The sequence below is a fragment of the Anopheles moucheti genome, chromosome 2, assembly GCF_943734755.1.
Source record: "Anopheles moucheti chromosome 2, idAnoMoucSN_F20_07, whole genome shotgun sequence".
NCBI classification, from domain to species: domain Eukaryota; kingdom Metazoa; phylum Arthropoda; class Insecta; order Diptera; family Culicidae; genus Anopheles; species Anopheles moucheti.
The window spans coordinates 52,609,325-52,633,678 of NC_069140.1; the positions used below are offsets into that span (position 1 = coordinate 52,609,325).

A 24,354-nucleotide genomic window follows, 5' to 3' on the forward strand; every position below is an offset into this window, starting at 1 on the left:
GCTCGCGTAACTCTTGGTTGTTCAAACAAAGCATCATCAGTGTGGAGATTATCAGCATTTTTATTCGATTAATGGTATTCATCCTTTGCTTCACATTTCCACCAACACACATGCACCTATATATGCGTGCTCCTGTTCTCTCTGGCACTTGCTCACGCTCTCCCTGTCTCTATCGCTTTGTGCAACGGTCCAGCGTATCTCGTTCTCCACCGTGATCCGAAACCGGTCAGCTATTTCCAGTTCTTCGGCGGTCCAGCGTGTCAGCAGCCTCCGGGAAACAGAACAAACAACCTGATCCAAAGAGACTCCGGAGTTGCAAACGCTGCAGTCGCAGATAATATCGATCCGCTCCATTGCTTGGCAGTTGTCGCGACAATTGTGTGCGGTAGTGTTTTGATTTGATTTAGAGTTTTTTTTTTGGTAAATTAATGCTAAAGATTCTATGCTTTGTGCAGTGAAACAGCAGTAATTGGGAATGTCGCGGAGTGGATAAAATCCACGCCAGTGTGTGAGTGAGACAGAAGAAGCTTTCTTCTGCGCAACCCGTTTTTTTTTCTTCGAAATCATCGACGAAGCGAGGAAATTCTTACCGAAGAAAAAAAGGAAAAGAAGCCGTGCTTTTCCAGCCCGCGTAGTGCGAGTGTGTGTTGACGTGTGCTGGCGAAGCAACAAAAAAAAGCGAAAGAAGGGTAGAAGATTTCTAGGCGAAATACTATATTTACGTGCTGAAGAAGTGCACCGTAGTGAAATCCGAAAAGTGCTGTTGTGTGCGTTGTAAAAGGACGTCACAAGGAAAAGCTTAGTGTGCAGCGACGAGTAAGTGTGTCCTTTTGTGTATGTGTGTGTGTGTGTGTGTGTGCAATTTGTATGTGTGCGTGTGTGTGTCCCAAAGTTCCTCAAATTCGGCTGGCGTGGTCGGTGGTTTGTTATTCTGAGCGAGTGAAAACTTCAAATATGGCAAACGCCGAGTGGTTTGGTTTGTCCGACGACCACCATGCCCGTTATAATTTCCTTCAGCCGATGTGGCTACACATTGAAAACAGTGCGAAAGCTGTCTGTTAACTCCTAGTTGTCTGCTTCCGTTGATGCTGCCTGCTGTTGCTGTTGGACCCCAAGGCTATTCCGCACTGCACTTGTTTTACAAGATCCGCGAGGCGTTCCACCCTACCTCAGCATTGAAGAGTCCTCTCTGGGCGGAAAATAGAGCTAAAGAGACGTTGATGCTAAATCTTCATTCGCTTTTATGATGAGGCATGAGAAAATACACGCGCTGGTGTGAAAACTGTGCAGTGTAAATAAGTGGGGCTGGGAACAAGCGCCCACAACGATGCGTAGGGGTTTGTTAGAATTGGTTAAAAGAAGGTTAGATATCATCTATTCAGCTGTGAAACGGAGACACGATGGTAACCCGGCCGATTTGATGACGGATGCAGCTAGAAAGGCGATATAGTAGTAGCCGATGATGGGATGAAACTCTTGAGCCTGCTTCCGTTCACATTCACGCAATGGCTACCTTGATCCGTTGCGTTCGAACAACAGCGTAAAAGCCCTGCTCGTTGCCTGTTGGCTAGACAAAATAAGCGTGGCCAGAGTGAGCGAAACGCAGGATGCAATCGGAACGGGAGCAAAGAACCGAAACGGGCCCCCAATGCGTGCGTGTGTAGAACAATGCAACACACACGGCACACATGCACGCAACCGGTAAGGGAGAGGATGCCGTCGATTTTGGAATCCATTCGCAGCAGCCATCGACCGGAGGCACGTTCGCCTGTGTGTGCGCCTGCGTGTATGGAACAGACGAAGCAGGCAGGGAGGAGAAAGTGCGATATTTAGAACGTGGCAAGAGGAGGAACGCCAGAACACGGCGTTAAGCTTGATGGGTATTATCCACCATCCGCACACACCTGTGCCTCGACTTCTGGTGGGAACGAGACGGGAAGAAGATCTCCGTTCTTGATCTAGTCGTCTGGCCGGTTTCGATGTGCTCTGATGTTGTGGGGGAAAAGGGTTTGTGGGAAGGGACTCCCTCTTCCTGCCACTCCCGCCTCTCGGATACCGGATTGTGTCCGGTTGGTAGTGGTTGGATAGCAGTGAAGCAAAAGAACAAAACAATAGGCTTTCCCAAATATCTCGCTGCGCGGAAATTGGAAGGAAAACTAGACAACTGTTTCCTATGTATGACACAACCGCCGGATTTTCCTCTCGCTGTGTGTGTGTGTGTGTGTGTTGGTGCGTGTTAATGATTTGGTGTGTTGGTAAGCCTCCCGCGTGAAGTGCGGTGAACCCCTGGTGCGCCATGATGCAAATGTTGTTCGATCCAGTTTCTGCTTTTGCGTACGGTTTTGTGCGCTTGCGATGAATGTTGTTGAAAAGGGGAAAGGGAAGAAGGAACACATGGAGGAGAGTCCGCAAAAGAGTTGTTTGAACTTTTCAGCTGCTACAGTTGCGGTGTGTTGTTGTTCGTTCCAACGCTTCGCTGAACCGCTCACATCCATCTCGTTCTCGCACCGGCATAGCAACAAAGATGGAATCGGTTGATCTCTCTTCCTCCTTCTTGATGTGACGTATCATCATCCTGTCTCTTTTCTCTTCTTGCATATTTAAGTACCGCACAGGGCTAGGAAAAGGATAGGGCTGCTCTGTTGTGATCGGTCCCGTGGACGGGTCGGCACTTGTTGTGTTTTCCCTTTTCTTTCCTCTCGTTCCATCAATCCCGCACACAGTTACAGTGCGATTTTTCCACACACGCTAGTGCGGTGCGTTGCTTTTCGTGCTGTCGATATACAACAGGGCGGCTTGTTTTCCGCCGCCCGCTTTTTGTTGTTTTTTTTTTGCTTAATCTGTGTGTGTGTGTGCCTATGAACTTTTGACAGCTTTTTCTCAGCGCCACCGCTTCGGGAGACACGGCTTTGCGTTCGTTCGGATATTGTTTGCCCATGCCGCTCCGGATGTTGTCCGTGGCTGCTGTTGTGGGGGCGGTGTGTATATATTTTTTGTTTGCTTCGTTTTCCACCAATGTGTCGTGTTTTCCCCACATTTGGTTGGGCTCTGTTGTTCCGATCTTTCCCAGGCGGTCACCCGCCTGTGGAGGGTTGGAAAAGTGGAATCCATCGCCTCCAACACACCCATTTTCCCGGCCCGTGCTTTAACCCTTGACACGGGTCTCGGCAATAGGAAGTGGCGTTTGCTTGCTAGGTTTGCCAAGTTTCCTGACCTTAATTAAATGGGCAAACTGTACCGTCCGAGTGTAACTTCGAACGGAAAGAAACCAACAAAAAAAATATCGCTATCGAAAGTTGAGTTCGCCATCAAAATTAACTGACGCGCGCACGGCCCAGCTCTTTTTGGCCAGTTTGATTTATCTTATCGCATCACGCTTTTCACGATGGTCGCGACTGGCGATCATGATTGACAGGCGGTAGTTGCGGGTTCGGTTTCAGCCGCCAACTGCGCACAGTGTGATGATAATGGTACAGGGCCAAACTGATAAAAAAACAGCCATCCAATAAACATAAAATAATACGAATGTCCAAGGTTCCGTCATTTTCCGACCTTTTCGGAGCAAAATATTGAAAGAAGCTTCACATTTGCTGCTCTCTATCTTTCGGAACTTAGAAATAGAAATCAAGCGGATCACGCTATTCCGTACGCTAGTGGCTTGATTTATTTTCGTGTTTTCTGCTCTCTGGATCGCCTTTGCCCTTTATTGATTTCCTATATACCGTCTATCGCAAGTCTCATCGATAACGGATTCCATTTTGATAAGGGAAGTCAGTTCAGCTAGCTGTCCGGAAGTATGGGTCGGGAGCGTACCGTCAATGAATAGCTCAGGAAAATTTCGATGTGGCTGATGATTCATCGAAAGTATTCGTTTATGGGTGTAATGATTGATACCATCAGGTGCTAGAAAAACACATTTCAATGGGAACATGCATAGCTCCAAACATTGGAAAACAAGATCCATAATATGCTAATAATTGAGGCCAACTATGAAACTTTTGCCCATTTGAAGAAAGGCCAGATCGCCAAACAGATATTCTATGCAGAACACGCGTCAACAGTGGTCACCGTTAACTCTGCAGAATTTGATGTTAAAGATCGAGGGTAATGTGATCTTGTTTTCTCTGGAGTCTGGATCAATCCAACAAACAGACAAGATGATCAATCGCACCTGACCAGCAGACCGATCTCCCAGAGGAGAGACCTGGGTCTCCCAGAAGGTTCTGAGTAAATATTACTTTACGAATGGTGAAGAACAACGTTTTCCCGTAGATCTCCAATCCTGTCAAAGCCACTCAGATGCAAAGGACAGAACTGTGCATGGCCAACCTCAACAGGGAAATTCAATAACTTTGATGCCAGTACGGAGTGACAGGAGATCACCAAGATCACCAATAATTGTGTTGGGTGGCGTTAGCTAATTTGTTGGTCAGGTAACGTAGACTAAACAAGAGATTTAAAAAGAAGATTATTAATTACACAAACCTTGTTGATTTTGAAATTTATTTGAGATTAAAGGAGGAACATTGAAGGAAACATTGCTTTTTTCCGTAACTCCGAGGATGCGGTATCTATAAGGTCCACCGATCAGTAGGTTACCATCGGAAGTCCTACCGAACGAACATATGTGTTCTATTGTTGTCATACAAATATAGTTCTTCTTATTTATCAGCATAACAACCTCACGAGGTCCAGTCCTACCATTTATGTCTTGCTTTGACTTTATTTACCCGTAACTGGGGGGGTCAGTCCTGCGGAGAGTATTGGTCCAAACGGGAATTTGGACCGGTTATGTTATGTGAAGAGCGGTGCTGTTACCAAATTCATCACGGGGTGCTTCATTTATAGTTATTTGTAAAAAAAAAAACGTTGAAGATCACCTTCCTCCACTTGCTGGATTATGTACATTATTTAACCAAAGTATTCATTTTCCAATGTAACGCTCGTTCAATTATCAGTATGATCGCCTCGGTATTTCCTATTACTTTCCCTGATTGCTCGTACTTTTCCGGTAAGAAAAGGGGGAAACAAAATATCTCCAATAGGTGTGGAATGCTGGAATGTAATTGATTTAGTTTTTCCTTTTTACACCATAACGTGTACCCTCTCCCATTCCAATTAAAGCTCCATTACACCTAGTTCAGTGACTTGTCCGTCCGTAATGGGCAGCAAGATTATCAATTAGGGATGGTGGTAGATCTTGCACCTTGGGCCTGGTGAAGCTAATAAAGCAAAACAAAACAAAAAAAACGAAGGAAAAACCCTCTAAACCCATCCTGAATCGGCGAGTAATCGGCTACCCATTGACTAAAACCAACCGGCCGGACGGTTTGAAAATTGATTCCCATTGGTTGTGTTTTGTTGGAGCCGTTGCTTTTTTTTTTCTTTCACTTGCCCATTACTTTCCTTCATATTACGAAACAGATTAAGGGTATCCAACGAACATAAGCCCACAAACCCACACACACAGACACACTCATCCTCTAGAGGAAAAAAAGTGAAGTCTTACCCTCAATGATACCCCACAATTTTCTCACCCTCTTCTGGAGCTAGGGGAGGGTGGTTTTTTGTGTTATCGTTTCGTCCAACCAATCGTCCATACCCAGCAGAAGAACATATTTGTTACGCATGAAAACACGCATAAACACCTCGCCGGTGAGGTCCACTTCTATCTGGCGTTTTTTTTTTGTTTTCTAAGCCAATAAACCGTATGTGCCCTTTTACGCACACCCACACACTCACACATGGTATGGGGCACTCTTCAAAATGTTCGCGCGAGTATGCACGCAAACAAGTGTGTACTGGTCATCCACCTGCGAAATGGTTGAATCGAGCGGCGCACGGGTGAAAGTACTCCCCGGGGTGATTGCAAAATAGGAAAAGACACAGTGCAAAACCGTCCTTGAAAATATTATACAAAAATCCGGTCTACCCGGTTCCACCGCGCCTGCCAGAAAGGGCAAAAACTGGCGGACGACGACGATGTGTTGAATGGAACTGTTTGGCGAAGATCGTAAGTGTGTTATGCTGACATGCCATTTTATTACTGCTGACACACACCACATTGTAAACCGGTCACAGCGGTTACACGCCGTATTTGTGGGGATGGGGGACAACATAGAAGAGGCTCCATATTTAACATTTCAACGACTCCCAACCGAGAATTGGGGAAGCTTTTTATGGTTTTGCTTTGTTTGATACATGCGCCAACGTTACCATTCGGAGCAGCGCGCATTTTATCTCGGGAAAGTGGACATTGGATGGGTAATAGGTAATAGGAGAAAAAAAAACACAACATCCGATGTCCAAATGATATTGTAGATCGGCAGTCAATGATAAGGGTGTGGACACTGACACAGAGAACCGTGCCCAACCTGTGTTGCGGCAAGTGTATGGGGGGGGAAAAGTTGTTTTAAAAAATGTATCGCTTCCACTTCAATTAGAGAAGTACGATCGACTTGTTGCTGACAGATAGAAAAGGGTTTTTTTCTGCTCTGGTGTTCGATACGAACTTTACGAAGTCAGGTTCAGGTGGTGTTTAATGAAGATAGGTACAAATGCAAATTGTTATGTAATATATTCGACGATGATGATCAATCAATTGGTTATTGATTTTTGTGGCAAATATCCATCATTCTGATGATCCTCGTGGACTCATCCCTTTACTGTTGACGTCTAGGAAATCTTGCTTTATATTCTCCTTCTTCAGTTTGCATTCTTCTATTCTATTAGAAGGATGAATGCTGCCTTCGACCAATGCTCACTTTATTTTGTAACGTATTGTGGACGCTGCTAGGATTGCATAAAAATTGGGCTGTAAATTGATGAATTTAATTTTTTCCCTCAAGTCTAAATAAAAGGTTGCGAACCCTTGCTCGAAAAATGTCGCAACAAAGTAATTTTCGCATGTTTTTAAAAGATTTTACGCATGATGATAGATTGTTGTTGATTAAACAGTGAAATGTTGCATGTTCCGTGGAAATTCTTCAACAAATTGTTAAACATACAAAATTTTCGAATAAAAGGTATCAAATAATTCAAGATTGCTGACAGATACCTTATTAAAATGTAATTTCTCTAACTTAACACCTCAAGGGTTGTAGGGGACCTTCGATTCCTGGCTTTCTCTAGCTTTATTTACCCGTTGCGGTTTAGTCAGTTCTGCATACGGGGCATTGGTCCGGTCCTGTCGTGTGAAGAACGGCACCGCTCCAAGGTTAAGGTTTTCGCGTATATAAAATTACGTGTTAAAGTATTATTTTTTCTATAGTTTTGTGGATATATTATCATTTTTTAAATTTATTACATATAAACTGGACGAATATAAGCTCTACACCAAGCAACACCAATAGCCGATATGATGATACATTAAAAGTAGCTATGGTATCTTTAAACAAACATAGATTTCCATTGATTTTTCCTTGTTTTTTTTTGGATTATGTAGACCTCTCAACATGACTTACCTCCAACATATTTGTAAGAAGAATAGAATAAGTTTTGCCACCTTCCTGTGCATTGCACTCTTTGCCACTGAGATTCTAATGGGATTTTAATCATAATCCTCCTTATGTTCTTCGTTGTTCCTGGGTGTGGAATCAACATCCATTTGCAAATAGAATTTTATTCTTGTATAATATTAGTAGGATTTTACTAGTAATTTCAAATGGGAAGGAATATTTTTTTGTAGTTTTCATCTTAAATCAATAACTACTTGTATAACATTTAACTAAAATCTCTATTGATGAACTCTTCTCCAAAACAAACTGTGAGATTTATCTCCCATAATACCCCCTTTCCTCCGCTTCTCCGCTACTTTCTCGCACAACAAGTCATCTTTCCGGGATCCAGGAGGGATAATTTGTACTTTCCAACAATTCCCTTACCCCAAATTGCACTTGTCGGAGCATAATGTTTTTATTGCCGCACCAAACCAACCAAACGATGTAACCCCCCCCCCCCCCCCCCCAAAGCTGATCACACTGATACTGTTTCCGCAACCGGACCTCGCTCGGAATGCACCCAGCTATCGGCTCGAAACTTTTCCTAATGAACGAATCGTTTAAAGCATTCCTCCCCGGATCTTGCCGGTGGTGACGGTTTGGGAGGAAGTCGCAAGTGGCAATTGCAGTCCACCAGCGCCCGTTTACAATTGATGCGATGCTGTGCTGCTTCGTATATCATTTCACACTGGAAAATTGGCCCCCAAACCCCGAGGGGGGGTTCTATCCGTAACAGTTAAGGTGACCGACACCACCCTCCCTCTTTTCCTTCCTTTTTTGGGGGGTGGGGGGGGGGGGGGGGTGATAGAAGATGAAGCGATGGGTGGCAATCTGTTTTCCGATTTTAGTAGAAAATAATGACATATTTGCATTTGAATGGTTGAAACGACGAACGTCGGTTAGATGGAGGCAGACCGCGGGTACAGCTCGCCCCACCATCCCAGCCTGGGTTGGGCTGGATTATTGTACCTTTCTCACGGTTTCATTGCGTGAAAATCAGTGGCAAAAATGGGTGAAGATGGGTTCGTCGAGGACAGGGAATATATTTCAAACAGTGTCAGCCGCACAAAAGTAATTAAGTTTAGATGGAAGAAAGAGAGAAAAGTAGACACAAACTTAGTGAAAGCAGCCGTCAACAGCGGCATTAGAAATGCGGACAGAATGGTGTGGAAATTGAGTAGGGGGTTGGGCTGCAAAAGCGAAACACACCGGTAGTTCAAACTTCCCAACGACCGCAGCCGCGCCGTGGCCTGATGCTACAATTAACCTGTTTGTTTGCATCTGTACGTCCGTGTGTTTGTGTGCATGTGTGTGTATGTGTGTTTGGTTTTATTTAACGTTAAATATATTAAATCGCTACGTTGGAAAATGAAATTGGATCGTCGCATTCTCTCTCTCACACTCTCTCTGCAGCTCAGCTTTATCTAAATCGCCTAACCATTTTCATCTTTCGTTCATTTAAATTTCGGTTGCCGGCCACTGAATTAAGGTGAAACATCCTCTGTCGATCAAAGGACGTAAGCGAAAGCAACGGATAGCAGTAGTAAAGGACGGCACAGGACGCAAAAGTGCCGAAGTCCGGTGTGACGATTTCCCATCAGCGGCTGCAACACTTTTGCACCAAAGCGGTAAACGCCTCCGCGCGCCACCCACTACCAGCATGATGGCCGATGCAGCAACTAACAATGGTGGCGCTTTGGCAACAGCGGCCGGGCAGACGGCATCGACGGTGGGCGGTGGCAGTGGCGGTGCTCTCGACCCCAACGTTATCCCCCAGTGGAAGAAAGAATTGATCCAGCGGCGTAAGAATCTGGCCAAAACGATCGGTGCCGTCGCGACACAGGTGCACGATTCGGCGTCTACCGTGGCAGCGGCCATTTCGGCATCATCGCCAGTCCAAACCCACCCGCGCACTCCCACCGGCGGCTTCCCCGTTGGCAGTCCATTTTACGCCGGAACCGGAACGAAAGGTACGATTTCTAAACCTCCATTGGTGAAGGGATTAAAGTTTCTCCACCCAGACCAAATTAATTTCGGTAGTTTTTTGTTGTAACATTAATTGTCATGATATCTATTGTTTTGTGTCCAATGCTCGATAACGTAGCTAACATTAATGCCACAATAATTGTTTGTTTTACCAATCAGCCACTTTTATTCTACTGCAAAAGTTATTGAAGCGAAAGCACACATTAATATTAGACAAATGATTAATTTCAGAGAATATTGCTAAGGAAGGTCAAAATCTTTTTTTTTTGTTTTATATTGGGCTTTACAAGTGTAGTAGAAGTAGAGATGACCTTTGTTCCTCAGTTTGCGATCTGATATACCGAAAGTTCATGAATCCGATCTCATCTGGGCTGGATCCTCCTCCATAAAACAAAAAGAAAACGAAGAGACGATGTAGAACTTGTGATTGATGATTCTTCTCTGTTATTCTTGTCTGCTTATGACTGACAGTACTTTTATCGATAGTGAAGTCGATCATACCTCAAGCTATTTTTTATGTATGCGTTTTTACATTTGGAGCCCGATCTGCAACAGGCCAAGTTAACCTTTCAATTGAAGGTTCGATTGTTTTCCTAATGTTAGTTTCAACCCTAAGCGTGACGAATGTGAAAACACGGCTGTTCCAGCTTGTTTGACCCATGTTAAGTTATTTGGCAAGTATCGCCTTGAATCTTTAGCTTTCTAGCTTAGAGTAGTACAAGAAAAAAAATCAATTACACGCCCAGAGGATCTGTACGTATTTTAATTTGATCATAAGCCTATACAGGAATACTGGACACCACGGCTTATTGGTGGGTGGAGTACGGAAGAGGTGCCGATCTTTCACGCGGTAGAACCAGTACCAAATGAAATTTGGGTTGATTTCCCCTTCTGAGTGCGCCCACCCTCCTTCCTAAGGGTAAATTCAAGTGATGGAAATCTTTAATACCGAACTTTTTAAGTTGAAGTGCCACAATAACACTGGTGTTACTGTGTATATAGACACTTAAACAATTTATTTTTTGTCATGTAAGTCTCTCATGCACGAGCACGATCCAATCGTTAACTGAACCCAATTCTGTGATGTAGTTGAAGATACTGATAGATATACCCGCTAGTATCGATTTAAAAAATTTCCTCAATTTAAATTGTGCCATATCCAATACCTTGCATCACAAAACCAAGCATTATCTAAATAATGATAAATTTATCTAACATCTGTATTACTTTTGCACATTGAAATTGTTCAAAAATTTCCGTTTTGCTTTTTGCAAATACATAGAATATTTCATGTTTCCCCATTATCACGGTGGAAACCACTTACACGATGATGATTCACTGGTGCCAATTGTTCGCTAATCCCCTGTTGTATGTTCGCCTCGTTACAACTACCAACCCGCCGCACTAAATCCACAACGGGCTTAAGACCGATCGATAGATCCTGGCACATAAAATACATCTCCCTCGAACACTGAGCGGCATGACAAGTGCATAAAAGGGGGGCCCTCACACACCGGCACGATAAGAATCCGCGTCTCATCTTGTTTACTTTTGCTATTCTCGTGGGAGGCTTAAGCGACGATTAGCTTATCGGGTGCGCTTGTTGTATGTGCGAGTTTTTCATCGCCGACCTACCTTTATCAGCTTGCGGTAGCGTTTTCAACTGCGCTCTGAACGCGTGACAGGTTTTTGATGAGTTCTGAATTGTAGGAAATGATTTTTGTTAGCATTTATTTCGCTTTGAATTTAATGTAGTATTTTACAGGGTAATTTGCAAATTATGAACTCAATACTCAATGCATTTGTTTCTCCAATATTGTTAATATTTTGAATGATTTTCCATCACACTTTTTTATGGGGTAATGTTAAAGCATTCTCAAATCAATTTTGTTACCCGCACTTCTGCTTGAGTATCCCATCAACTTCCCCTAACCTCTGCCAGTAGGCGAAAAAAAAGAAGCCAGCACACGGTGATTAGGAAGTATTCTTTCCGCCACTGTCCTTCACTGTGCTGTTAAAATGGTTTCATTTCATTGAGCCGCACAGTAAACGTGTCGTCGATTTGTTTCAATTTACCACCGGCAACCAAAGACAGGGACAGAACCGGCAACCGTCTCGCGATTGCTGGTGATAGAAGTTCACCCGTTGCAAAATGCCGTTGCCCGCACGATGGCGCTTCGACCTTCGCACGTACGAAAATGTGGTTTTGCTCGATGGCCCAACAGCATTCACTAGGGGTGCACAATTGTCTCACAGTGGCTCATCGGGGGATGTTTTTTTTTTGTTTGTTTGTTAAATAAACAAAGCAACCAGAGCGAAATTCAGTAGCAGCGCGCGCACATTCGCGGGGAGCTAAAAGCTCCCGCGCTTGTGTGTGCGGCTTCGACTGCCATCGGATAGAAAGTACAAAGTGGAATTCGCGCTTGAGCTTGCAATTAAATTCGGTGCTCTCGTCGTCGCCTCACACGACTTTTGGTAATTGATTATGCATTTTTGGTTTTTTGTTTTTGGAACAATGTTTTGTTATTCTTTTTTGTGGTGGTTGCTGCTTACGGGGGGAGGGTTGGCTGGCAGCATTAGTGATTTGTGCTATGGACACATTAGTTGTGGCCCCCGTTGTACCACACATAGTACGGCGGAAAGATCATGCTGGTCGGTGCGCGAGGTTACTGAAGAGCGAGGGTCTCATTAATTAGACGTGTGCTGCGCTGTGCGCTAATGGGTGATCATGGGCATGCTCGCGTCATCGAGTGTCAAGTGTGCGACGGCGGGGAGAATGGACGGTGGTAGAAGAGAAGGAAAATCCAACGTTCTTCAGTTAAGTGTGATGAAAAATTCATTAGCCCAAGGGAGAGGAAAAAAATCGGATTGGTATCAGTGATTAACCGAATTCAGGGGAGGAGTGGTCACAAAGTGATCAACGAACTAAGTAAATATTTTTTTTGTTCTAAATTGGAATTGCATTGGAAAAAATAGAATTTGGCACCGCTAAAAGACACACAATCTGAAATATAATCTAGAATTTGCTTTTTTTTGGCGACCAAGTGGGGAAACTTTATTTTTCTTTATTGTTGAACCACTCTGGCTGGATGGTCATTCCGTATTCTTCATTTACTTAAAAGATTTAAAAGCTTTTGTGTTTTGTCTGCATCGACAATAAAGTCAAGTGTAACCGAAAAATCAATCCGTTCCGATTGTGGTTTTGTTTTAGCTTTCGGTGAAATAATGTTACATTCAATTTGTGCTGTTTCTTCACAATATATTTTGTTAAATTCTCTTGCTTTTACTTCATCGGATGTAAAAAAAAAACAAACAGCAAAAACCGGGTGACAAATGCGTTCGATTTTGTTTGATTTTGGCTTGGTTGGCAGGGTTGCCAGCTTTGGTTGGTGAAAAAAAAAGAAAAACTATTACCACCGATGCAAATTTGCTGTGCCGGAATGCAAATGTGGCGCTGTGGCAATCTTCTTTTTTTGTTTGCATTGTCTTTTTTTATTGTTGGGTGCAGATAAAATTCCGTACTGGTCGAAAACCGGGTCCCGGGTAAACGAGACCTCCCAGACACCTCGGTGGACAAGAAGGGGGCTTTCGGTAGTTCACTGTGTTGCTCGATGTGTTCATATGCAAATGTAGACGCTAGGATAGTGTTGCTGAACCGAGTGACAATAATCGACCAAATGAGTCGAAATGTGATGACGCCGACGACGCCCCTAGAGGTTTTTTTTTATTTATACGAACTTTAAAAAAAGCCACCATCTATAGCATTATGCACACAAGATGTGTGACGATCTGTGGAGAGACAATTCCAAACAATCATTTTCATCGAAAACGTGTTTATCCGGTACGTTGGCTACGAAATTCGCGTTTTTTTGGTTGCTTTCTACCATTTCGGAACACTTTTTGTTCGCGAAATATCAATCGGAGTTTTTTCTCGTTTTGTTTTTTGGAATGTTTTTCTTGGCACCAAAATGGTTGGAACGGAATCCACGGCACACGGGGATGGGGGATCGTAAACGGAGCGGGGGAAAGGATGTCAAATGCAAAACGCGGGCCTGTGTATCGTGCTTACATATACATTAGTGCAAAAAACGCATTAACTCACGCGATTAATCGGATGTTTTGTTCCATTGCTTTCCTTAAGCATGGCAAAAACTACAAAAAAGCTTTCATGCAATTTGTCGCATTGGAATGGATTGGTAGAGTTTTTAAACCGGGCGCAAGCACTTTTATTTGTCTACTCAACACTTTTTACCGAGCCGTGCAGTGCGAGTTCCGCACAGTGCGGTGTACAGTTGAATTACCAATCGAAAGATATTTATAAATGTTTATTTTTCCCTTTTGCCACTTATTTAGCTTGTGGCGCACGAAACGGTTTAAAATTAAGCATTTCATTAACGAAAAAGGTCACCGTTGTTGTTATAATAGGATCTTCATTAGATCTAAGCTTAGTCCATTCGTTAAAACCGAAGAATGCACTATTGTTCGTGAAAGAGAACCAGAAACAGTGAGCGATAGCGCCGCACTGATGCTTCTTTGCCAGTTCCATTTTATTACACTGCTTATCTGTCCCTTTCCCTTACATTTTCCCCAAATATCGAGACCTCGGAGGCATATGATCATTCAGCATGCAACGTTGGACGGATGGGAAAATAAGCTTGTTGTTTACGGGTTTTTTACGGATCCTAATAAACCGTTCTACGTAGAGCGATTTCCATACAGCGAATGCCACATTGAACTTTTGCCGAAGACATTACGATCATTTGCAATGTATATTACTGTAGTTTAATCCTCTTTTTCCATGGATAAAACCACAAAAATGAGAATTTTTTTGTTTAAACGAAATGCTTCCATCTTCGCTTTCATTGAAATCTTTCGTAAGTCGTACGCGAGAATCAATACACACCATCAAAGAATTCTGATAATCTCCATTAGTGTTAAGGAGTTTTCCTTCGTATCGCTATGTGTTCATTAGTTTGTATCCGTAAATGAATACCTATCTCTCGCTTGGCGAACGATCGCGATCGTTTCAATGAACCTGCTACCATGCCATAGCCCAGCAGCTCCAGTGCCCTGTGCTCCGAAGGCAATGAACTCGGGCAGCGGTACTTTGATTTATGTTTAGACTTTGCTTCTCGTTTTCCCGCGTGTTTGCGATCTCGTTCCCACTCGCCTATAGGAACTGGCTTGTGCACTTCATTTCTTTTGCGTTTAAATGATCGTATTCTGTACCGAAACCCCCACCATTGCGTTGAACGAACGTGAAGTATAGGAACGATCGTGTGCTATAAAAAATAACCCTTTTGTTCACTCGATTATGGCTGTTTGGTTTATTGCAATTGTAGCATCATTGTTTACCTTTTAAAATGTTTGTTAAGTTTAGTTATTAAAACCTTGGGGGACGCACTGAATTTTAAATTGGTCGTATTTTAAATCATAAACATTAGTGTATTTTATATGGTATACATATAAAGAAGATTTAAGGTACTGTTTCTAAAAATAATCTTATTTTCTTATATTGGCTGTTAAATGAAAACCTTGGTAAACAAACAAACTTAAAACACTTAATATAGCTATGTTATCGTATTGGTGTTGTATAAATTGTAACTTAACGAAGGTATCCGGTATATGGTTTGTGTCTCGGGTAGTTTATAGCAGATATGTGTTTTCGTTGTGTTATCGCCTAACTAATTATTCGTTGTTGTTTATTTTCCTCTTCCCTTTCATTATCTCGTTTCCTCGCTGCGTCCGACATTCGTCATTGTGTGTAAAAATTCCTACTGCACCCACCACACGTCGTTATCATCAACTATCCGCACCGGGGGTCGGGCCTTCCTACAATACATGTATCCAATTTGAACGGTTGATGCGATCACTAATACCATCCTAATGCACTCTCTCTCTATGTGTGTACATATCGATCATATGTTGTGTGTGCGCTCCTCATCATCACCATTCGCGCACGCAATGGAATTTGTTTATTTCCTCGTTTCGTTCACTCTGTTGTGGCTGTGTGTGTAGATACCCTCTCCATAAACACAAGCTCCCCGCTCGATGGTACAGTGCCGGACAGCGAAACGTTGCACCATTCATGCCAGGTGGAAAACGAGCACGATAAGCACAACTTCACGCAACAGCTGAACCCCAATAATGATACGATTCCACCAGCAGTTTCATCACCGACAGCGACGACGCCCGGATCGTTCATCGGAGTTCATTATGGTGCGAATGAACATCTGCAGCAGCAACACAACAACAACAACCACCACCACCAGCAGCCGCATCGCGGTAGTGTTGGTGGTGGCGCAAGAGCCACAGCAAGTGAAGCCGTAGTGGTGCAGCCGACAGCAAGTGGACCATCGCCAACGTCGCTCCCGACGGCTAACGGAGCTCATTCGCATTCCAATGCCGGGTCGGAACACAGCGGCAGTAGTGCTGCCATCGTAACCGCAACGAACCGCACGGGCTCTGGCAATAGTGGCGTGATCGTCGAGCGTGAAAGTTCGTCCACCGTGTGCAATAGTGCCGTCGTGGTGAGCAACAGTAGCAGCAGTAACAACAACAGTGGCAAATCGGTAGTGCCCGGTGTGAACGGTCAAACGCAGCAGCAGCAACCCAATTCGAGGGACGGCGTCGCAGCAAGGAAGATGGTCGCAGCCACGGCCGCGGAGGAGATCGTCGTCGTCTACGAAAAGAACACGCTGCTCGGCGGTGGCCTGGATGCGACCGGTGGTGGTGTGGTAGGAGGCGGTGGCGGCATCGGTGCGATCGGTGATGCCGGTGAGGAGCTGAAGTACGGGCCCGGGATCGTGTCACGGTTGCGCTGCCGCTATCTCAGCCTGGCCCTGCGCCAGTCCGTCACCAAACAGCGCCCGTCGCTTAACAGTATGCGCCGTGCGACCAGCCTCAACAACCTGCTGGACGAAGAGAGTGAAGATCTGAGCGAACGCGAACAATCGATCGGCAGTGAGGGTACGGGTGGCGGTGGTGGTGTCGGTCATCAGCAGAAGAAGTATCAAACGCAGAATTATCACCACCACCACCAACAGCAGCAGCAGCAGCTGCCGCAACGCGAACACTATAGCAACGGAAACGGCAACAATCATAACCATAACCATAACCATCATCAGCAGCAGCAGCAGCAACAGCTTCATCCAACGGTAGTTCTGCAGCCACCTTACCAGAAGCAGCAACACCATTTCGCCCCAAAACAACAGCCGTGGATTCAGCAGCAGCAGCATAAAGAGGACGATCAGCAGCAGCAGCAGCAGGGTGGTGGAGTGGTCAAGACGGCACCGTTTCTGCGCGGCGTGCAAAACAGTTATACGCGAGCGAGCCGCCAGGTGGAGAAGAAGAACGAGTACAATCGCTACACCAAGCATCATCGTGGTGCTAGCGGTGCCGACGCGGTCCTGCTCAAGCGTGCTCGCTCAGTCGAGGCTCTGGTGCGCTACGATCACAAGGCTTGGGAGCGGGACGGTACCAACCCAGTAGTACCAGCAATAGCGACAGCACCAGCGCCAGCGGCCCTTGCCGTGTCGTCCTCCGCCGAGGTGGGCAGCAATGTGATCATACTGGACGAGATCGCGCTGGCAACGACGACGGTGGCTGCGACAACTCCGGCTGGTACAGAGGGGCACGGCACAACCAACGGTATTTCCAGTTCGGTCTCACCGACGGCGATGCTGATGAACGGCAAGGGTACCGCTGGTGGGGCGGGTGGCGCATCGGAGTTGCCGCTGCTGGTCAGCGATTGCGTGACGATCGAGGAGAAGATCATCAACGGGCGCGAGAAGGGCGATCCGAAGCCGAAGCGGCTGACCTCGATCATCGATGCCGACGAACGGCCACCGCCCGATGTGGTCAAGCAGACGATGAAGATCTTCGAGGCAAATGCAAACCGACGCGGTGGCCGTGGCGCAACCGGAACCAACAACGGTGGCAGCGAGGTAGCAACGAAGGTGGCTAGCTACCGTTCGATCATCATCTCCGGTTCGGCAACGGCCGGTGCGCAAACAGCGGCTGCTGCCGTCTCTTCCGCGGTCGGACCGGGTGACAAACCACCGATCACCCATCCGAAACCGCCTCTAAGCCCCAAGAAGCCAAATATCAAGCCACGCACCGCTAGTCCGAAGCAGCAGCAGCATCAGGCCACCTCAGCCAAGCCACCCCCGACACCGAAATCGTTGGAGGCTGTCAACAACCTAAAGAACGCACCCGGTGCAACTGTCAAAAACAATAACAAACCGCCACCGATGGGTGGTGGCACGATGGAATCCACTCCACCGTCACCGCCGGCGAGAAGTAAACACACGACCGCAGCCGCACTCAACGGTAGTGTTGGTGTCGCACTCGCGAAGAACATGCAAAGCAGCGTCGGGGGCGCCGGTAGTGATGGGGGAACCGCGACGGGTACGCAATCCGACCCGACGGACGCGAAGACGAACGCACTCAAGAATGGAAGTACGGTGCGCGATCACCACAACTACGAAAACGGCACGACACAGACACCGCCATCGACGAAGACGTCGACATCGGCGACGTTGCCTCCAGGGTCAGACGGTGGCCACCAACACAAGCACAGCAGCAATACAGCACAGGAGGCAACGGCAACAGTACCGACGGCAGCGGTGCTAGCGTCGTCATCGCCGTCGGGAATTTGCGATTCGCCTTCTATCCAGCAGCTCACGAGCAAGCTTGGCAGTCTACATCTGGCGACCTCTACGCCGACTGGAGCTGCGAACGGAACCGTCTCGTCGGTGCTGCACGATCGACGTAACCTCGAGTACGTTACTAGTGACGAAGAGGAAGAGGACGACGACGACGACGACGACGACGTGGACGGAGAGAACGGTAGCGGACGGCGCAACACCACATCCTACACGGTCAATCCGGAGTCGAGCGAGAGCGAAGACGCACGGGATAATCCGGCGGGTGGCAGCGAAAACGACGCGGACGACGACGAAGCGGAGGAGGAGGAGGAAGAGGACACCGACGGTGAGCAGCGCTCGGTGCGGAAGATTTCGCGCACCGCAATGGAGAACATTGCCCGTGCCGGCACTACGACGCAGTTCCGATTCAATGGAGCTGTCAAATCGTACCTTCCTGGGAGCGGAGGTGGTGGTGTGGCTGCTCCCAGCACCAAACCACCCGCCCCACCCATACCGAAGTCTCGCGAAAGCCTCGCCGGAAAGGCTAACGGTGCTTCGTCGGCGGTACCGATCGAGGTCAACGGGCGCCTACCGCCAGAGGGAGCTAGCGTAACCTCACCAAACAGTGCGAACAGTGGTGGAAATAATAATCATCATAGCAGTGCTATTGTCGGTTCTAGTGCGGTACAGGTCGTCGCGAGTGGTGTTGGTGGTGGTGGTGGTGGTGGTGCCGATTCTGCTGGATCCGCGACGTCGGTCGCGCCATCCCTGACGCGGCGCGAGATCGAAAAGAATCAAATCAATCGCGAAAAGAGTGGTGAACCCGCCGGTCCGGCGTCGACCGGCCCGAACAGCATCAACGGTAACGGTTCGGCCCCGCCGGCCAATGCTGGACCCGGTACGACGACCGGCAACGGTGGTGTTGGTGGTGTGCTAGTGGCTAGTGCGAATAATCCGAATCATGGCGGTGCGAGTGGTGTTGCGAAACAGACCACCGCCAACAACAGTATCAGTGCGGTCCCTGACAGTACCACATCGTTCGTGGCCAAATGGGGTACGGGTGGGGCGGGTGGGGCAGGCGTGACGGCGGTGGCCACTGCTGGACAGTCGCCCCTGGCCGGGTTGGTGCCGGCACGCAAAAAGGTGAAACCACCGCCCAACCATCAGCAGGACGGCACCAACACGATGGTGTTTAACTTCAGCGACCGCAAGGACGTGCCGGACTACATCGAGAACGATGGTGTCATCATCCGGCCACGCCCGAGAGAGCTGCCCAAGGTAAGTTCGGGTTCCATTCCGCGCCTCTGATAATACGCATGGGATTACGTTTGTGTGCATGTAATATTACAAATCTTACTTCCCTGGCAGTATCCTGGCCCGTGCGATAAGAGGTGGCTTGGGTCACTCAATCACAAACATTGACTCAATCGTGCGACGCTGCCCTATCTTATCGACCTAAATTTGTTTCCCTCGGTGCTTAATTCGGTCCCGTCTACAGCGGCAGAAAGAGCAAGAGCAAAATCATAGCCAATTTTTGCTGGTGGCTTGGTATGCGTGCCGCTTCCATAGGTCAATGCCGAGCTGCACCTTCTTTGCCGTAAACGTAACGTCACGATGATTCATACCGTGATTATTCGACCGGAAACATTCCCCTAAGCGTGCTGTATCAGTAGAATTTGCAAAACGGCGGCTTGATTAGGGTTCAGTCATTGTGATTTCGTGGATGGAGGTGATAACAGACCCACACTGCACAGGGTGTGCGCAGATGTGAGTCTGTAGCTCTTGGTTTCAACAGCACAACAGATTGGTCTACTTTAAACCGGAACGTGCAGGTTGTGTTAATTCCTCGTGCTGATGTGATGTTTTCTATCCGCGAGGTGCTTGTTGACATGTTTTGGACGAAAATAGACATTGAGGAGATGCGGCTAATCATTGGATTATTAGACGAATTTTTGAGCTCAGTTGTTACGAAACGATGGTCAAGATTATCTAATAAACCCAACATTATTTGCGTTTTTATTTCTTTATTGAAAGATGTCTCTTCAATGGATGTCTCTGGTATATGGTTAGCTACTATGTGGCTTAGTTGACATATGTTTACCAGTTTTTGCCATAAAGAGACCGATTCGGAATGGTGAAATGAACTACCAAAAATGTTTTTTTTTGTTAAGTACAAAATAAGTGTTCTTCATGATAAAAAAACGAGCGAATGAGCGAAAGTCACATATGTTGAAATCTGCTCTCGGCGCTTGAGTTAAAAAATAAATTTACACAGCAAAAAAAAGATGATTCTGCTTGAAGCTGACTCTTTGATGGCGTCTATTTCTTACGCTTTATGTACACACACTTTGCCCCCGGCAGCATCGTCCAAAATATTTGTGTGGTTGATTCATTCTTGCACCGCACTTCCGGGATCGATGCTTTCTTGCGCGCTGAAAAACGAAAAGAGCAAAAACATAAAGTCAAAACAAACGAAAATGACAGAATACAACTAAAGGTTACTCTACCTATCGTTACCTTGCAGTTTTTGGCGGCTCATATGAATTTCTGTCACGGTCAGCGTTATTAGCAGATCAATCAACGTTTAATTTTGAATGCGACTGGTTCTATCTGTGTCTGCGCTTTAAATCACCGATAGCTTTAACTTTTTCGATGGCGTTGGACTTCCGTTGGCAGAATCCGCTCGGTGTGCCTGTTCGTACTCCGTTACGAGTGTTCTCAGTTTGATGGCTTTCTCCAGTAAAAAGTGAAACCGTTTGCATACTCGGCAACCACCGTCACCAGCGTCCGATCGCTGATCCAGTTCAAACTCCATCGATTTCTGCGAGTTGACAGGACTCATCTGCGCTGTGCTTTGTGGTGTAAGGCCAAGTGAAACGCACCGCGCCGATCTGCTTTTCCGCGGCAGATCCGATTCGCTCGAGCTGGTATCTTGCACACTCGTGTCGGGCGAACGCGCCTCCTGGCTGTCGAGCTGCTCCTGCCAGATAAAATGTATTTTGCGCATCGGGAAGGACGGTTCGTTGCGGCAATCGGGGCAGCAGTCGCTCCGCATGGCCCAGTGCACGATGCACTGTTCGTGGAAGATGTGACCACAGGTTGTGGCCAGTATGCGCCCACATTCCAGCGATTCCCAGCAGATGGTGCAGATGATGTCCATGGTTGTTGTTTACGGTACTACGCCAGACACCAGTGGAAGGTTCAGGAAACAGAAAAGTTGTACAGTAAAATAAAACAAGACTGGGACAAATGGTTGCTATAGACAGCAGTGTTGCAATACGCTTGTTTTCTATACGTTGTCACAGGTTACTAAGGTTACGCCTATTCTGTATCACACTGCACACTGTGCTCACCCGCTGTCAAATTGCCATTGGCTTGCTTCGGTTTGATAAACCACACTCACGATCAAGATCGATCGTTTGATTAAAAGGGTTTTCACATTGGCAAAAGCTGTGGTGCAAAAGGTCTTCCTTTATGCGGGCCTGCCGTTGCACCGCGGCACACTCGTGGTCGTAGTTGCAAATGCAAATGTCAGGCAGGGTTTCCCGGGCATTGCTCCCAAGAAACAGCACATCGCGCACTACATTCTCGTGAGCAAAAATTGAACGCCGTCTCCAGCTGCCACTTTGCAAATACACAGCCAAGTGCAGGGATGCTTTTGTGTGCAAACATCGCTCCGTCACGATTCATCATCGTTCGGTAAGGGTGAGGTTTGTTTGGGGAGTTTTACCAGTCCCGATGGAGCACGACTTTGGAAGCAACCACCAATAAGTACCCAAGGAGACCTTTTGGCAACAAACTGGCTAGTTGTGAAATATGATCGTTTACCTGTTGTACCTTTCCACACCTGGAAAGAATCCTTCGCATTCCGAACGAAATGTGAAGCACTGTGGCAAATCGTCATCGCCCGATGTCCCCGGTGGAGGCTACTGATTTGCATTTTAGATTTTCTGCACACATTCCGACCAACGTTCAACTCCTCTGCCAGAGTCCCTTTCATTGGTGGGCTCAGTTTGACGGGATGATGTCCGTCTGCTGGCACCGCCGAGGTTCGTTCTTTTGCGATGCGTTTCCATCATTCATGCGTATTGGTCCCGCATCGCACCTTACACAGCCAATAAGTTATTCCACTCACTCGCATTACGGCCCGACCGCAGGAAAAATGTAATCGCGAAATGAATAATTTATCACAAACATTCAAATGTGTTTTGTCGCCAACGGCGGGCAGGGGAAGCATTGGAATTTGTTTGAAGTTTTTGTTTGGTGCGCGCCATTTTTGTAGCATAGCTGAGCGGGTTAGAATTTGAATATTTAAATCTTCCTAACGGCTTATGCCTTGGACGGGTGTGGCAAAAGATTCACTTTCGTTACGCTAAATGGCGCTTGGAATTGTATTGGGAGAAGATGTTTATGAACGAAAAAACCACATTTGTTTATCTCCGTCCCTCGTCTTCCACACTAATGTTCCGCACAGCGTCAAGATACGTATGACATAGCCTTGGATTTTCCCACAAAGTGACAAAGTAGATTAACGCAATGTCAATCTTCTTTGTGCAATTATGAAAGAGAAAAAAAAAACACTGCCGTGTTGTTAGTAATTTTTCTCCATCATTCCCCCGCTGCCACCTTGCACGTTCTAGTCGATACGTTGTTACGTTAACCCCTGAGTATGAGTAATGAACAATAAACCTTCGCACCATGACGCATCAAACGTTGGGCGGTAGTTCGATGACTTATCGAGATAAACGCTTCAGTGTGAGGAAAAACGTTTACGCCGTGCTAATAGAAGCGATTCTTAGGATCGTGTCGAACTGGCTAGACAACAGCACATTTTTCGCTCATTCGGCAAGAGTCTGATGTTTTTTCGGTGACTCACCACTGCTGTGTGAGGCAGGGAAATTTAATTACTTTTGCAATTTATTTTTTCATATTTCTTCGCTTTTGTATTATTTAAAACTTTTATCTTTCCTTTAATTTCTCGGAATAGAGCAGAGAAATATGGCACAACATGACAGTGTCGTCAACAAGACTTATTGGACTCCCTCAGTAAGCCTTTGCCGGTAGTATAGCTGCAATTTAGAACACATCACAGACGATATTTCAACTGAAACTGGGCGAGCTGATTAGCCGCTGCATAGCGGCCAATAGCGCTGTTTAATCGCCCCAGATGTAACCCGTTCGATTACATAAACTGCGTAGTAGGTACTCCTGACGTCTGTTTGTTACTCGAGTCTACAAAGTGAGTTTCATGAGCGAAGATAAATGAACCTACGCCAAATAGTCGAACCAGTTGTTTAGCAATAAACATATGCTGCTACTGGTAGACGGTACGCTAAAACGTGTAAACAGTCGTACGGTGTGTAGATCCAACCACTTGCAACCCAAATGTCATCTAACGAGCTCCACCAGTTTTTGTTTCTTCTTTTTCGTATACGATATGTCAATAATTGTCATTAGCCTAATTGATGGAGCAAATGGCGCAGCTACATCAAGTTTTTCGAGTGTGTCAAGTGTGTCTCGAGTCGGGTGTGGTTAGGGTGATAAAACGACAAACCCCTGATGTCCCTTGATGTGCATCACACGCTCAAAAAGTTTTCCCATACCGGAGGGTAGAGTTCGTGCACTACGGATGCTAGAACAGTGTTTGATTGCGTTAGCACCTGTTTTGTTAATTATCATAAACTAGAAGTGTACTTTTTTCGTTACTTTCTTCTAAAGGAAAATTAGAAAGTGTTTGAGTTTTGTGGCCCATCCGGAAGCTGCGTCTGCGACCGTTTCGGTTGGTAATGAATATGCCACGAAAAATATGTAAAATGTTTAAGCAATCACGCCCTGTACGGGTTTGTTTTTTTTCGGAACATCTCCTCCATATGAGAACATCCATTTTGGCAGCAAAGGAACGATGACACACATTCTTTCCCATCGAATGTGGGTCACCCTTGAGCCACCACACACCTTCTCGCTGTCTCTCGGCTCGCAACCGGTAGCGAATGTGCTTGTTTAATCCCTTTTTCTCTGCTAAGTTGGACGCTTTTCGACTGCGTTAGTGCAAAACACTGCCCCGGTACCGAATCGATCGGTCGGGTTGCCGAACGTGATGGGGAGTTGATCGCCATCCCCACACCGTTGCGTTTCATTGCACTCCACACGCCAACATTAAGCTTCTTCCTCCCTTTCAGTGCGAGAGTGGCCAGAAACGAGTACGAGATGCCGTGTGCCTC

The 24,354-nt window shown here is 46.3% G+C and overlaps 1 protein-coding gene across 1 annotated transcript in view; it reads left to right on the forward strand.

Annotated features, from left to right (window-relative positions):
• Positions 1-349: 349 nt before the first annotated feature.
• Positions 350-24,354, forward strand: part of LOC128298275 (serine-rich adhesin for platelets) — a 66,729-nt gene continuing 42,724 nt past the window's right edge. The window contains exons 1-3 of the mRNA XM_053034021.1: positions 350-816; positions 8,989-9,469; positions 15,504-19,411. Of these exons, the coding sequence (XP_052889981.1) occupies positions 9,160-9,469; positions 15,504-19,411 (4,218 nt within the window). The 5' untranslated portion in view covers positions 350-816; positions 8,989-9,159. The remainder of the gene's footprint in view (positions 817-8,988; positions 9,470-15,503; positions 19,412-24,354) is intronic.